The 15,270-nt window shown below is 39.0% G+C and overlaps 1 protein-coding gene across 1 annotated transcript in view; it reads left to right on the top strand.

The window, feature by feature from the left end:
- Window positions 1-13,172, top strand: part of LOC136851968 (phospholipid-transporting ATPase ABCA3-like) — a 29,395-nt gene extending 16,223 nt beyond the window's left edge. Inside the window, 20 exon segments of the mRNA XM_067126352.1 lie at window positions 173-327; window positions 834-917; window positions 919-990; window positions 1,162-1,372; window positions 1,844-2,090; window positions 2,510-2,655; window positions 3,133-3,242; window positions 3,639-3,839; window positions 5,769-5,855; window positions 6,132-6,308; window positions 6,656-6,787; window positions 7,216-7,366; window positions 7,844-7,969; window positions 8,292-8,410; window positions 8,655-8,784; window positions 9,292-9,454; window positions 9,823-9,956; window positions 10,653-10,891; window positions 11,223-11,825; window positions 12,213-13,172. Coding sequence (XP_066982453.1) covers window positions 173-327; window positions 834-917; window positions 919-990; window positions 1,162-1,372; window positions 1,844-2,090; window positions 2,510-2,655; window positions 3,133-3,242; window positions 3,639-3,839; window positions 5,769-5,855; window positions 6,132-6,308; window positions 6,656-6,787; window positions 7,216-7,366; window positions 7,844-7,969; window positions 8,292-8,410; window positions 8,655-8,784; window positions 9,292-9,454; window positions 9,823-9,956; window positions 10,653-10,891; window positions 11,223-11,825; window positions 12,213-12,470 — 3,545 coding nt within the window. The 3' untranslated portion in view covers window positions 12,471-13,172.
- Window positions 13,173-15,270: the final 2,098 nt, after the last annotated feature.

Raw genomic sequence — 15,270 nt, 5'->3', positions numbered from 1 at the left:
GTCAATTCCAATAACGATTTATAACGAAGAAGCTTTCAGAGGCTAGTAAATGCGACAAGCTGTAATATATAGCTTTATCTTGCTATAGCAAGTTTGTGGCCAAGTGACGTCACAGCTCATTTCTCTATATGCTATAAAAATCTACTGAGAACTGTTCCTCAATTGTCCTCAGGTGTCTACGCCCCGACGAGCGGATACGCCGAGGTGGGAGGCTGGAATATTGCCACCCACCTGAAGGAGGCGAGGCAGGAACTAGGCCTCTGCCCTCAGCACAATATGCTCTTCGTGGACCTGACAGTTTACCAACATCTGCTCTTCTTCGGAAAGGTAAGCTGCAACGTTTATTGATCTGCTTCTGGTATTTTCATCCAGAGAATGGCTTGGCAGTATCCAGTGAACTCAGAGGAGAGTTTTGTTTATTTTTTTGTTTGCTTGAAACGTTCCTCGTTGGGAATTTCGTGTAAAGGTTGCCATGTTTGCCCATATTTTTGTTCTGTGAAGTGTCACAAAAGGGTTTTGGGTAGGTAAAGACTAATATTTCAATTTTGTTTTGTTTGATGGCCCCTTTGTCACAGACTCACATTTAATAGGTTCATTAACCCTATTCCGTTTCTCTTGTTAAACAACTTTATGCTTAGTTAATTAAAGTTTAGCACTCCTAACAAACAGGCAAATAAACAAACAAACAGGAAAACATACATAGACCAAAACATTACTTCTTCAGTGGGGGATAATTTTGCACAGAAATGCATGCACACTTACAGAACAGAGGGCTTGTGTACAGAAGGGAAATTCCACACAAATGTCTGTAACAGTTTATTTGTACTTTCCAGCTGAAAGGGATGTCAAGCAAAACGGCCAAGCAGGAAGCAGTGAACCTCATGAAACGTCTGGAACTCTCTGACAAGAAAAATATGTATGGGAAATCAGCTCTCCGGAGGGATGAAGAGGAAGCTGTGTTTGGCCATTTCTTTGATTGGTGGTTCTAAGGTAAAAGAGCATTTTATTTCATTCACTTCTTTATCTTCCTTCGTATCTTTTCCCTTCTATTTTGCGTAGTAACAAATGAAAGGCAAGAAGTTTGAAAAATTTCAGAATGAAAAACTCAAACCTAACTCAGTAAGAGACAACAAATATTGCTATAAAATCCCACTACTCCAGGTCGTAATTCTGGATGAACCCAGCAGCGGCCTAGACCCGGAATCCAGGCGCTGGGTGTGGGACGTGGTCCAGAAGGAACGAGGTTCCAGGACCTTCCTCGTCACGACGCATCACATGGAAGAGGCTGACGTTTTGGGAGATCGGGTGGCCATCATGGCTGCTGGAAAAGTGGTGGCTTCTGGGTCAACTCTGTTTCTGAAGAACAAGTTTGGTGGGTTGAGAAATACTTCTCTGTGGGAAGTGGCCTCTCTGGGAATATTTCTAGTTTGTGTGGGCTAGAATAACTGTTTTGTGAGCGAATGCCATTTCTATTTCTCTCACCAGCAGCTAATGACATATCCATTCTGTCAGTTAGATTTTTAGCAAGTCACTTATTACATATCACCATCTTGCTTGAAGACCTAAACCTGTTTTTACATATATTGGTGCCACTGTCTGTTAATTACTAATTACTATATTCTCTTTTGATTACATCATACATATAGGCAGCAGGACTCAAGTATCTATTTTTCCAGCTGATTCACACAAGGTGTAATCTGTAACTCTGCTCCCTGCAACCTTTGCTTGAGAATGACCTTTCCATAATGAGTAGTTTAACAGCGATTGAGCCTAATTTAAACGATTCACAAACCGGACAAACTTGCTCTGAACACTGTTTTCATTTCTCTTCTCAATTTTGAAGGTGACGGTTACACGCTGACGCTCTTGACATCTGAAAATTCAAGAGGAGGTGAAATTGGAACTGCCATCAAAAGCTTTCTACCAGAGGCTGCACTGCGCAGTGCTGTAAGAGGAGAAATTACCTTTCAACTGCCCCCGAAGACTGAAGTTTTCACTTCTCTCTTGGACGATCTGACTAGTAGGAAAAAGGAGCTGGGCATTCAACACCTGGGTCTGTCTTTGACAACCATGGAGCAAGTTTTTCTGAGGTCTGTCTGGTTTTTCTGAGGTCTGTCTGGATTCAGAGTGAGCTAAATAACACTTCTATTAACAAATCATGGAAATACAAGAATTGCACTTCATATAAAAGCCTTCTGTGGCAGTGTTGTCTAATATATATATATATATATATATATATATATATATATATATATATATATATATATATATATATATATATATATATATATATATATATACATACATACATATAGAATTGCAATTATCATTTGGTCTTTCTGAAGTATATTTAGACCTACCCTTGTCATTTCTTGGTTTGTAGACATATCACAACAGACTTAATCACACCCTGTCATCACATTTAGCCTTCAAATATCAGGAAAAAACTCGAGAAAGAAGTTTTTTTTTTTAAATCAGATGACTAACAAAAATAAAACTCTTTGTTCAGGGCAAGCTCTGTGCTGGACAATAAAGTAAAGGATTTCAAGACCAGCAGGAACAGTTTGCTGGAGATGAACGGTCGCTCTACAGTCAGTTTGAATTGTGGGGAGGACGACATGAGCAGTCAACGGTTTTTGTACAACAGCCAGTCAGGTAAGAAGGTTTTCGTGCAACAGCCAGTTAAGTAGGATAGGTTTTTGTACGATAGCCAGTCAGGTAGGGGGAATTTAATGCCATAGCCTATGCGGTATGAGTTTCTTTTTTACGACACCAGTGAGTTAAGAGGGTTTTTGTGTCATAGCCAAATTAGGTAGGAGGGCTTCAGGTAGGTTTTTTTTTTTGTACATCAAATTGTGTTTTTGTGCCTAGCCAATCAGGTAGGAGGGCTTTTGTGCATTAGCCAATCAGGTAGGAGGGTTTTTGTACCATAGCTAATCAGGCAGGACGGTTTTTGTGGCATAGCCAATCAGGGAAGAGGGTTTTTGTACAGCACCCAGTCAGACACACACGCACACGCGCGCATATATATTACATCTATATTTGTTCTTACTTTAAAAAAATGAAAAGGAACCACTTTTCCTCCATACTGTCGTTATACTATCTTTTGTATCTCATTATTTCCTCTTTCAGAGGTAGATGTTCACTTGACTGGATTAAGCCTCTTGTTCCAACGTCTTAAAGGCCTCATTTTCAAGAGGATCATTTACTCGATGAGGAAATGGGTGCTTTTACTCATTCAGGTATGCTTTGGTCATTTTTCTTATTTTCCTTGAAAATAATCCCATATTATAATCCTGGTTCTCTGAAAGTACTATAGCATAATTGCTCTTCCTGTGTTTCAACACTCCAAGGTAGCCAGAGCTTCCATTCTCTCCACATGACGAGACCACAACAAAACACTCATAGTAACAGTTCTCAATTGCTCTAAGTAAATCACCTTCTACAACATGCAATGGCGTAGCCGACTCCCAGTTTAATTCGATCAGCTCTATTTTGAGTTTGTCTTTCTCCTTCTGAGAAGAAGAACATCTTAGTGAATGCAAGTATTCTACATTGTACAGAAAATGTCTCCCTTAAACTAGAATTCGTTTTGAACGCATCCCAAACTCTCTGTTCAATCCACCGACCTCTTCCAGGCTCTGCTGCCAGTCCTGGTCACGATATTGTGCTTGGTCGTGGACGCCTCTTTCAACGAAGACACGGACCAAGAACCACCTCTCGTCATGAATACGTCCATTTATCCGCACTCTTCTTACTACGTTCAGGCGGACGCGGATGACCCCGAGCTGCAGTCCCTGTCTCTGAATTACCAAGATCTGTTTTGGGGACCATACAAAGTAAGGTAGCTCTTTTTTTTGGGGGGATGTTCATATGTCATATATATACATTATATACTGTATATATATATATATATATATATATATATATATATATATATATATATATATATTATTTTATTCATTAGGCTAATCATAGCACTAAGTCCCATACTAATCTAATACCAGTGTTTAAATAATGACGCGAGGAGCACTCATAACACCGGGAGGCTGTCATATCAATTACAGCACTCCATTCTCCTGAACTGGTCATACTTTGCCTTACAGATAAGAAAATGTACATTCCTGCCTTGTTAGAATTCTTCTATTGTTGCTTAGAAACATTATTCAATGCCAGGCCTCAAAAGCCAGAGCAGTCAGTTGGTCATCTCAAGGGGTAGGCCTAGAGAGACTAGAATCAGTAGCCGGTGCTACTGTAGTGCGATATGTACCGAGCTATCCGCGATGCACCAAAAATTAGGATGCTGTCTACCAAACAAGGCCTATGGCAATTACTTCCCCAAACTGTATACAAAACTATTTGATCCCCCAGGGTCTAGTACAAAACGCGGCGAAACAGTGACTCCTTTACACTGCTTCCCCGTGTTTAGTACTAGCCCCTGAGGGGTCAAATGTAGAAAATGGACGGTAGATATCATACTATAGTAGCACCCAGTAGGCTTATCTGGGAGATAGTTCTCCTGGGTCAATACATTGGTGCTATTGCTTCCCACATCCTTTAAATCATGCCTCTGGGAAAAGAAACATCTTTCCCTTTTGGGAATACTTAACTACGTTCTTATAAATGACTTTGAAAACCCTACTTCCAGCGTTCATATTGGTTCTGCACACTTTTACTAGAGGTCGTTCATACTAGATTTTTTTTCCTTTATGTAACTGTAATTTCATATAAAATTCAAAGTAATATTGTATGAAATTAGAAAAAAAAATTCTGAACAATTATTTGAAGTATTATCGAACTCATTAGGTTATTAATTTTAAAAACTTCAAAATAATCTTCAACAGGCTGAAAATGAAAGAGGCTGGGTGTATCGATTTTTTTTTACGTGAATGTTTTAACTGAAGAAAGTTTGCGCATTGCACAAAAAGGTATATAAGTAAAAAGCTATATTTTGATCCTTACTAACTTTACAACTAACAATATTGACGAAGTTTTCCTAGGTCCCGTTTCTTCTATTTTTAGCTATTTAAAATACGTCCTTTCTTGAGGAACTCATACGAAGACACAATGCACTAAGCAAAGGAAATCCCATTACATAACTTAGATAACAGAAATATTTTAGACTGAAAAGTGAACGAATCACTTACAATCATTTCGCTTCTGCCGTAGAGCAAAAGATCCGGTACCTTCCGGTATGAGGTACTGAATTGGGTGCGAAGCCAAGTTACCAACCGACAACCCATTACACCGGAAACCGGTTGGTTATGTTTCTTCTTTTAATATTATATCCTCTTTGGGTACAAAGCGGCTAGTTTCATCTCTGACGCTGAGTGGCTGCTCTTGTTATCTGTGGCGTGCACTCATTAGCCTATCTCACTCCTGTTTTCCAGACCAAATGCCCTGTGTCCTTGTCTTAGCCCAAGATATCTTTATTTCCTTTAGATTGCGAAAGCTATATATGTTTTGCCCAGTTAACCTTACTATTATGCTGAGCAATGTTTTTGTGTGATATCTAGTAGGTTAGAAAGCTTCACAGTCTGTCGCCCAGTTCTCAAGTCTGTCAGTTTCATCATCATTATCTTTACATGAATTAAAAATGATGGTGATTAATAAACAAAATATATTTCAACGAGATCATAAGCATACCAGAGACAATCCTAATTTTGTTGGTGTAGGCCTATAGTGGTTTTCAAGGTTCTTCATATAAATCTGGCCGTGATTTTGCATTAATTACCAAATCAGCACATTTCCTACTTCTTCTCTGGCAGGTTTTTAATACCAGTGACATACAAGAGAGCCTCATTGCCGAAGGAGAACGTAACCTCTTCTATTACCGTGAGAATAATATCGCTTCTGTAAGTTCACCTTTCTCTGTGTATTTTTTAAAATTCGTTGTCAGTTTTGATGAGTTACGTGAATGCATTGAACTTGACTGTGCTGTAGTTAGCAACACGTTTTTGAAAATATTCCCATTTAGTTTCTTTCTGCTCGTATGTCTATTCTGTAAATGGAAAGAAATAGAGAATTTGTGACTAACGTACAGATTAACCTGAATATTGTAATGCACAAACGTGTTATCACTTCTGGAGATTCTTTTGCTTTAATTTCGAAATAATCTTATACCCACTTAGGCCGTATTTTCGAGAATAAGCCAGGAGACGATAGCAATGAAGGCGATGTATCAGTCAGTGCCATACCACACTCCAGGTGTTAGCATGTCTTTGGTCACAAACGCTTTGCTGGCATACGCCACCAATTCGTCTAGTTCAATAACTACGTATAATCGACCTTTGCCACCAAACAGAGCAGTAAGTAATCATCTTTGAATAGAGCATGCTCATAAACACTCTTCTTCGAAAACATTTTTAGCCTAAGCTATATTCTTCTTAAGCCTCAGAGCCTTGATCGTTAGACTCAGCAGTTTAAGTTGAAGTCTTAAATCTTTATTTTTTCTGGATTTTTAAAGTAAGATAAACAGAAAAAACGTGTCATTTTCTTATAACTAATGTTTTCAGTCTCTTCTATACTATTTTTAACCTTCCTGGGGAGATTTCTTTTAGGTTTGAAATCACTGCTTGCCGTCACTTGATCAAACACACCAAAGCTGAGAAACATTACCATCTGAATAACGTAACTACTCTTTTACCCTTTCCAGCTGAGCCGACTGGGGGACAATACCTCAGCCAGTGGCATGGTTTATTCCATGATGATGCCCCTGGCACTGGCTTTCCTCGCCGCTTCGTTTCTGGTCTTCCCTCTGCAGGAGAGGGAGACCAAGGCCAAGCAAGTTAGTTGTCTCGTGATGCTGTTATTAGGCCGAACACGTAGTTCGTTTTTTCACTCGTTTATGTGTCATTTTCAAATCTCTTCATACGGATCATTGCCCCCTATATTGACGTGATATGATTACCAATAGATACTAATTGTTACATTTTGCAGTTTTAGGAAGGGAGATATTTTACATCCGTTGTTTTACTACGGTTTTTTGGATAATTTGACATGAATAGCACTAGTTGGTCTGAGTCTAATCTCTGCACTAGTTGGTCTGAGTCTAATCTCTGCACTAGTTGGTCTGAGTCTAATCTCTGCACTAGTTGGTCTGAGTCTAATCTCTGCACTAGTTGGTCTGAGTCTAATCTCTGCACTAGTTGGTCTGAGTCTAATCTCTGCGCTAGTTGGTCTGAGTCTAATCTCTTCCCTCGGTTCTGTTTTCAGGTTCAGATTATGACAGGGACGTCGTTGTGGGTTCTCTGGTTCACCAGTTTCCTGTGGGACTATTTTGTCTATTCGATTTCAGCCGTTCTGATCTTCGTCACCTTCATGATTGGTGACACGAAAGCTTCTTTCACTGTGGATGAAGCGCCGGGTGAGAGAGTGTTGTTTATTTATCTATTCATTTTACTAAGCCTCGTGAAGAAATGAAGAACGCTGGTCTTCAGAGATGGAACGCCAGAAGTTGAATTTTAATCCATTTATCAGAATAATATCAGGTTTCATCACATCACAACTTTAAAAGATATATTTTATATTGTTTTTCTGGTTGTTTAAAAAAACTATTCCCAGAATTCCTGTTCCTGTTTCTTATTTGCAATAACCTTCCTTCCCAAAAGTTCAATTACTGTCGGTTTAATGGGCGTGTAATAATTATTGCTGCTCTGTACAGTAAGGTAAAAAGAATGTTAGATATATGCACTTTTTGTTGAATCTATGAGATCAACTCTAAGTAAATCTCTACCCTGCAGCTGTCAAGTTTTCTTTGAGGTAAACTTCGAACGTGAGTCATTCAAATATAATCTTTAAAAAAAAAAGTAAATAAAACCTATTTCTGTCTAATGACTTACAGGCGCGCTTCTTCTTCTTCTCTTGATGTTCGGGTGGGGAGCCATCCCCATGGCGTACGTCTTCAGCTTCCCATTCCAGACAGCTGCTTCAGGGTTTGCTGTAATGGCGGTTGTAAACATCGTTGCAGGTATTAAAGTGACGTCAATGTTGTAAACAATACTCTGATAATGATTTAAAATGACGCGTTTGAATGCACTGCACTGCACGACAGTTTTGCCGAGATTTTCCGGAACTGGCAGTAAATATCCGCCACTGATGTCACTGTAACCAATGAATGGTCAGCAGCATGAGCTTCCACCAATCACGATTAGGTCCGGTGATATCGGCTGTGGATTTTTACCGTCAGTTCAAAAGAAATGGCACAGGAAAAGCTTGTGGTTTTGAACAGGTATGATAAAGAAATAAAAGGGGCTCGTGATGCATTTATGAAGATGAAACTCTCCTTCCAGGTCAGATAATCTACGTAGCCGTGACTGCTCTCAACATGTCCCATTCGTCGACGCTCGAACTCGTCAGTGACATTCTGAACTGGATTGGTTCAATAGTGCCAACTTATCGAGCATCCAGGGTATGCATTTGCAAGAAATTTTTCTCACAATAAACTCTCTCTCTCTCTCTCTCTCTCACAGATGTCTTGAATTCATTGCTCAGCCTATTACGATTCCGTAACACGCAAATACATCGATAATACAATGAAATGCCACTTCATTACAAAGAGACTTTGAAACCATAATGTCATAAAGCCTCAACAAGCATCGACAACATAGTTCACAAAAAAATGTATATTTTTTTTACCTCGTTTTCTTTTTCAGGGCTTCCAAAACCTGGTTGACACAAGCCAAAACAACACTTACTGTGAAGTTCTACCCGGGAACCTCAGGGACCAGGTCTGTGAAGTTTTGGAGACGTACATGCCGTTTAATGACTTTGTTCAGTGTTGTGGTAAGTTGAATGTTAGTCACTGGACTTCCTCATTGTGTATTGAAACTGCTACGACGATTACTAGGCCTATATGAATATACGATAAGCTGCAAACCAGTTGATTATCATACTTTCTTATCAACTTTCTTGATTTTATGGTTCATTACAAAGCTGTCGTTGCCTGTATTATAACCCGTAGGCCTATATCCCGAGAGAAATTCACACGATTATTTTAGGAGGATCTAAATACCAGAAAGAATGATAGAAAACTATTTCATACTCCTGGATTTTCTATTTCATAAGAGGCAAACCCCCGCCCCCGCCCCCACCCCACCAAGAACTTTTCCTGTTGAACTGCGACCATGTTATAAATTCAGTCTTTAAACAACAGTACAGGCAAAATTGCTAGACCTAGAGAAGTCTAAGCACTAGAAGTAAATCCTTTCGAGTGCTGCCTGTGATAATATATCTATTTTTAATTATTTCTCTCTAGCATAAAATGAAATCTGATAGAATCCTTTCCAACAGATAAATGCGCAGACGTCGGGCTCAAGAAGTGTTTTAAGAAAAGATCGTACTTTGAGTTTGACGATCAAGGAATGGGGCCAGATCTGCTCAACCTCTTCGTCAATGGCGTGATTTTCATTCTGATTCTCGTCCTTATCGAACTTGATAACGGAAGGTTTTTCAGGTGAGTTTCACTCTACTTACGCGTTCTCCAGAATGATGACAATGTTTGTGCCATTATACATAGCTGTTGGTGATGTGCACAGTCTAGAGTCTAGGTGCTCTCTCTCTCTGATTCTTCCATTAAAAAATAATTACAAAGAAAGAATAAATAAAATTTTCACAGAAGTGTATATTAATTACTGTTTTTGAGTAGCCAGTAACTTAAAGCAAGATGTGTCGATTGTCAGTTCAGAGGGATTGTGCTTATGTAAAGAAATGCCTTTGTATACTGTAACCAAATTGTAGATATTGTAATTGTAAATAATGTAAGTTTAGTCCCTTCAATAAAAAGTAAAAATTGTAAAAGATTCGTCCATTTGAATGTTGCAGGTGGCTGTTCTGGAAAATAAAAAATATTTGCTCTCGAGCACCCATACAGCAAGCGTCTGGAATCGTAGATGAAGATGTTGTAGCAGAGGAAAACCTGGTTTCCTCCATGATTCAGACGCGTTTACAGAACCCTGGTAAGTCGTGCAAGTCCATTCGTCAGACTTCAGTCTCTCTGCGCTGAGAGAGATTCGGTATTCGCTATTCTTAGCCTTAGACTCTGAGGTCGTATGTTCCCCTAACCTGTACTATTCAGAAGCAGAACCAGCAAATATTTCCTAGAACACTTCTATGTGATGACACGACAAAGTAAATAAAGACGAATTTAAGGTATTATTCAAAGTAAAGGCAGCTAAACTTACCATTGGCAATCCAGACTGTAGATGAGTTTACTGAAGCAGGAAAATCATGATTGATAATTCAGCAAAGGTCACAAACGCTGAAAAATAAAAAAAAATAATTGTCAGCTGCAAAATTTTAACCTTCAGTTACAGCAGACGAATATAACGGGTCTACGGTTTTGAGTTAGTTACCACAGAGCAGAAATCCTATTTTTGGAATAGAGATAAAAGGAGGGAAAATTACGATTAGGGATAGATGGGAAAACGTAAAAATTATAGACTGGAGTAAATTTTGAGTTATACAGTAGTATGGATAAGTCACCAAGTGCTAAAAAAAAAAAAAATTCATTTTCAGAGAAAATTTAAAATTTATTTTAACATTTTGATTTTTTCTGTCATTTCATCCCATAGAGATTTTGTCTCTGGCATAACGTTTATTTCGAAAGAAAGCTCCCAGTGCTTCTGTAAACCGAGGGACACCACTCATTGCAGGTATGGAAGACGACGCAGCCATGTTGGTGTCTGGCCTGACGAAGACATTCTACGGAGCATTGAGGCCAGCAGTGAACAACTTATCATTTCGGGTGGTCCGAGGTGAATGCTTGGGACTCCTAGGGGTCAATGGGGCCGGAAAGACCACCACTTTCAGAATGCTTACCGGGGACGAGAGACCGTCCAGTGGTGATGCTTTCGGAGAGAAGAGCATTTCTCTAGCGCATAGGACTAGAAAGGTGCGTCTGAGGAGATCCGGTATCTGTTGAGTGGGTTGACTTTTGTTTGATTAGTGGTATGAAAACCTGAGTTATTTATAATCAAGTTGTAAGTTTGGGAGGCGGGTGACTCTAAGATACATTTTATATAAATATATCATTATTTATCTTATTGTTAACAGAAGACAGCTTGATAGAATGATAAAGCAAGTAGGTAGAATCACCTATATAGACTAATGATCAAAAGTCAAAGGTTTTATACGTTTTAAAATCAAACTATTCTTTAATTATAATAAACAAATGACAAATAAGCTTTTGGATCTAATCATTTGTTTCCCCCCAAAACAAACAGTTCATACGCCAGATAGGATACTGTCCTCAATTCGACGCTATCATCGGCGAGCTGACTGCAGAGGAGATGCTGACGTTGATGGGGCGTTTGAGGGGTGTCCACGACTCCCGCCTGAAGCACGTCATCGCGTCTTTAGTGACTCTCGTCGATCTGACGGAGTGTGCCAAGCGGCCGTCGTCCACCTACTCGGGAGGCAACAAAAGAAAGCTATCGACCGCTATGGCGTTAGTTGGGTCACCTCCCCTCGTGTTTTTGGACGAACCTACGTCTGGAGTCGATCCGGTTTCCCGGCGCCGCGTGTGGGAAGCGATCATGCAAGCCGTAAATAACGGACAGAGCGTCTTGCTGACCAGTCACTCCATGGAAGAGTGCGAGGCCCTCTGTTCCCGCGTCGTCATCATGTCCAGAGGTCAGCTGAGGTGTGTTGGTACCACGGGGTACCTCAAGGCTAAATTTGGGCAAGGTTACAGCCTGCAGATCAAGTTGAGGTTCAACGACTTCGGGGGAGCGGCTAACGACGAGGCTTACAACAGTAAAATTGCAGAGCTTCGGCAAGTCATTAGCCAGAGGCTTCCAGGGTCAACGCTCACGGATCAGCACAAGGTAGGGGATCTGTGGAAACTTCAGATTTTTTTTATGGAACTTTGATTTTGACATGAAGCTAGCTTTTGTTCAGAGCATTTTTTTCCTGTTTAACTTTCAATATTGCTTTTTTTTCATTTCATGTATTAATCCTTGGCACTTTTGCAGCAAGGGATATAATTATGTCTTTAAGGTTACTTCCGTCCTCTCCTCACCCTTGACCTTAACCTTGACTCCTGACTAAAAAAAAAAAAATTAAAGGAAAAATTTTTCTTTAAATGCATTTGAAACATTATATAGTGTCACCTTGACGCCTATGTTTGACCTGGAAATAAAAAAATATACACATTATATTTGTCAATATTGTAAGTATACTTGTTCGAATTAAGACCCCAATCTTTCTTTCAGGGTATGCTGGCTTACAGAATCCCTGTCACTGTATCCTGGGGCCAACTGTTTTCGATCATGGAGTCTTTGAAGGGCGGGAAGGGCCTCCAGCCCACTTCGGAGGGCGGAGTGCCCGCCTCTCACCTCTTCTCACTCCCCATCGTGGAAGATTACGCCGTCTCGGAGGCGTCTCTCGAACAGGTGTTCCTGTCGTTCGCGCGGGAGGCAAATGATGTGATTCCTGAACACGTTCCCAAGGAAGTTGTTACCAAATTTTGATATAGGTCGATTCTGAATTAGATGATAGTGAACTTAGTTGAATGACTGGTGCTGATGGGGAGACGATGAACTGGAAAAAAAGGACAATTCGCTTTAATATTTTAGGTTTCTTTTCACGAGTGTTTCGCGTGGAAGAAAGTGCTCATAGATTATTCATGTCTTTTTCGCTTTGTTCTTAACACGTTTCCTTCATGTTTTCCCTTCCTGTGTATTTGTTATTGCATTGCGTACACTTTCCATTTTGTTTCATTGTTCAAGGACTTTGTCGTTTGTAAGTTTCATACGTCTCTATATATAAATGTCTGACCCCGCAAAGTGGGTTACATGTCTGTATAGTATTATGATATAGGTTTATTTACAGATCTCATATATTACCGTGTTAAAGGTGTATTTATAAGTTTCATATCGAGTAAATGTGATCTGCAGAATTAAATGTATTAGAGTATATTTTCTCGTATAGAAAACTCGACTGAGATATATCTAGTCTACTTTTTTATGACGAAGTTGATAGTTTTCTTTGCTTCTCCGTATTTTGATTTTTCAGTTTCTATTTTTCTTCACTTTCCTTTGGCCTTGTATGATTTTATTTCTCTTTCCGCTGCAAAATTCCAAATGAGAAAACAGTAGGTGCAATTTTTCACAGACGCCAAATAAAAAGGCTGCGTAAACCAAAGGTAAGGTAATAAAGGTTGTATTTCATTTGCTTGTCTCTTATTTTTATTTTTTTGCGTCCGTCAGCACTTTTTCTGTCCGCCCTCAGATCTTGAAAACTATAGAGGCTAGAGGGCTGCAAATTGGTATGTTGATTATCCATCCTCCAGTCATCTAACATACCAAATTACAGCCCTCTAGCCTCTGTAGTTTTTATTTTATTCAAGGTTAAAGTTAGCCATAATCGTGCATCTGGCAACGATATGTGACATGCCACCACCGGGCCGCGGTTAAAGATTCATGGGCCGCGGCTCATACAGCATTATACCGAGACCACCGAAAGATAGAGCTATTTTCGGTGGAATGGATTATGAGCTGTACAGAAAACTCGATTGCGCCGAAGAAACTTCGGCGCATATTTACCTGACTTTCCACTTAATCATATCAATTTCTTTATGAGTTGCCACATCATTTTAGGATACGCGACGAAAAAGGAACCATTTATTTTAGCACTTTTTATTTTGATTAACAAACTACGTAAAAACTAACGCAAGCTATTTTGACTCTTCAACTATATAAACGGTTGCTGTGGTGTATATCTGTATTTATTTAGGGATATAACGCACTTTGTATTCATCCTGAAATTGGAACATACGCAAGTAAGCACATACACACACATGTATGTATATATATATATATATATATATATATATATATATATATATATATATATATATATATATATATACATATATATATATACATATATAAATATAATATAATTATATATATATTTATATATATACACATTGTCTTATACACCTATTCCGTACTTCTTCATTGGAGGGGTGGGTAGAGCTCTCGGCTAGCGCGCTGTTGGCCCAGCGTTCGACTCTCCGACCGACCAATGAAGAAGTAGAGGAATTTATTTCTGGCGATAGAAATTCATTTCTCGTCATAATGTGGTTCGGATTCCACAATAAGCTGTAGGTCCCGCTGCTAGGTAACCAGTTGGTTCTTAGCCACGTGAAAGAAATCTAATCCTTCGGGCCAGCCCTAAGAGAGCTGTTAATCAGCTCAGTGGTCTGGTTAAACTAAGGCATACTTACTTTACACCTTCTCCACAACAGTGAACTACCTTCCAATTTCCAACTAATATCTACTCGGGATGAGGTAAAATATAATGAAATATAATGATGATAATGATGGCATTATTCATTTAAAAAGCAAGGACCTTTTCATTATCAAACAGCCTTTGCCATTCTACAGAAATCCACGCATACGCTTTCACTCATGTTGTCTGTGTATGTGCCCACCCACATACCCAAATTCCTCATGAATCAGCAGTTACCCACTGGCTATGCTACAGAATAACAACAAGTACCTGTTCACTGTATAAAATTGATTGTTAACTGAACAGGTAACTAATACTGACAGTTTTTGTGGCACTCTGAGCGAAGAATATCATATGACATTTATCGAACTATTGCTATTTTCTTTTTCTACAATTTCTGTGGCCTGTAGTTAATGGGATTATAGTGTCATTGTTATGTCCAATTTATATATTTATATATATAAATTTCTGACTCACATCAGGATCGAACCCAGGCCTTTCAATTGAAAGGCAAGGGCAATGCCCACTAGGCCTTACAAGTCATGAAAGAAGTTGGAAACTGAGTGCCATTGCACACGAGGAATTACCTGGGCAAGCTAACTGCTTGCATACCAGTGTGTTTTCCCCAACTTCCCGACTCAGCAATGACCCAATTGACAGCATTTCATTCGAATTATCCCTCCTGAGTGGATACGATAGAAATGATAAACACGCAATCACGTGTGGAACAGAAATAAATTTCTGACTCATATCAGGATCGATCTAAATGCGAGTCAGAAATTTATTTCTGTTCCACACGTGCTTGTGGGCTGATCATTTCTATCATTCGATGCTGATGTGAGTCAGAAATTTATTTTTGTTCCACACGTGATTGTGGGTTGATTATATATATATATATATATATATATATATATATATATATATATATATATATATATATATATATATATATGTATATATATATATATATATATATATATATATATATATATATATATATATATATATATATATATAATCCTAAACAGTTGCCAT

The sequence above is a fragment of the Macrobrachium rosenbergii genome, chromosome 24, assembly GCF_040412425.1.
Source record: "Macrobrachium rosenbergii isolate ZJJX-2024 chromosome 24, ASM4041242v1, whole genome shotgun sequence".
In the NCBI taxonomy this organism is placed as follows: domain Eukaryota; kingdom Metazoa; phylum Arthropoda; class Malacostraca; order Decapoda; family Palaemonidae; genus Macrobrachium; species Macrobrachium rosenbergii.
Note: the sequence above shows the minus strand (reverse complement) of the source record. Positions and strands in the feature narration are given on the sequence as shown.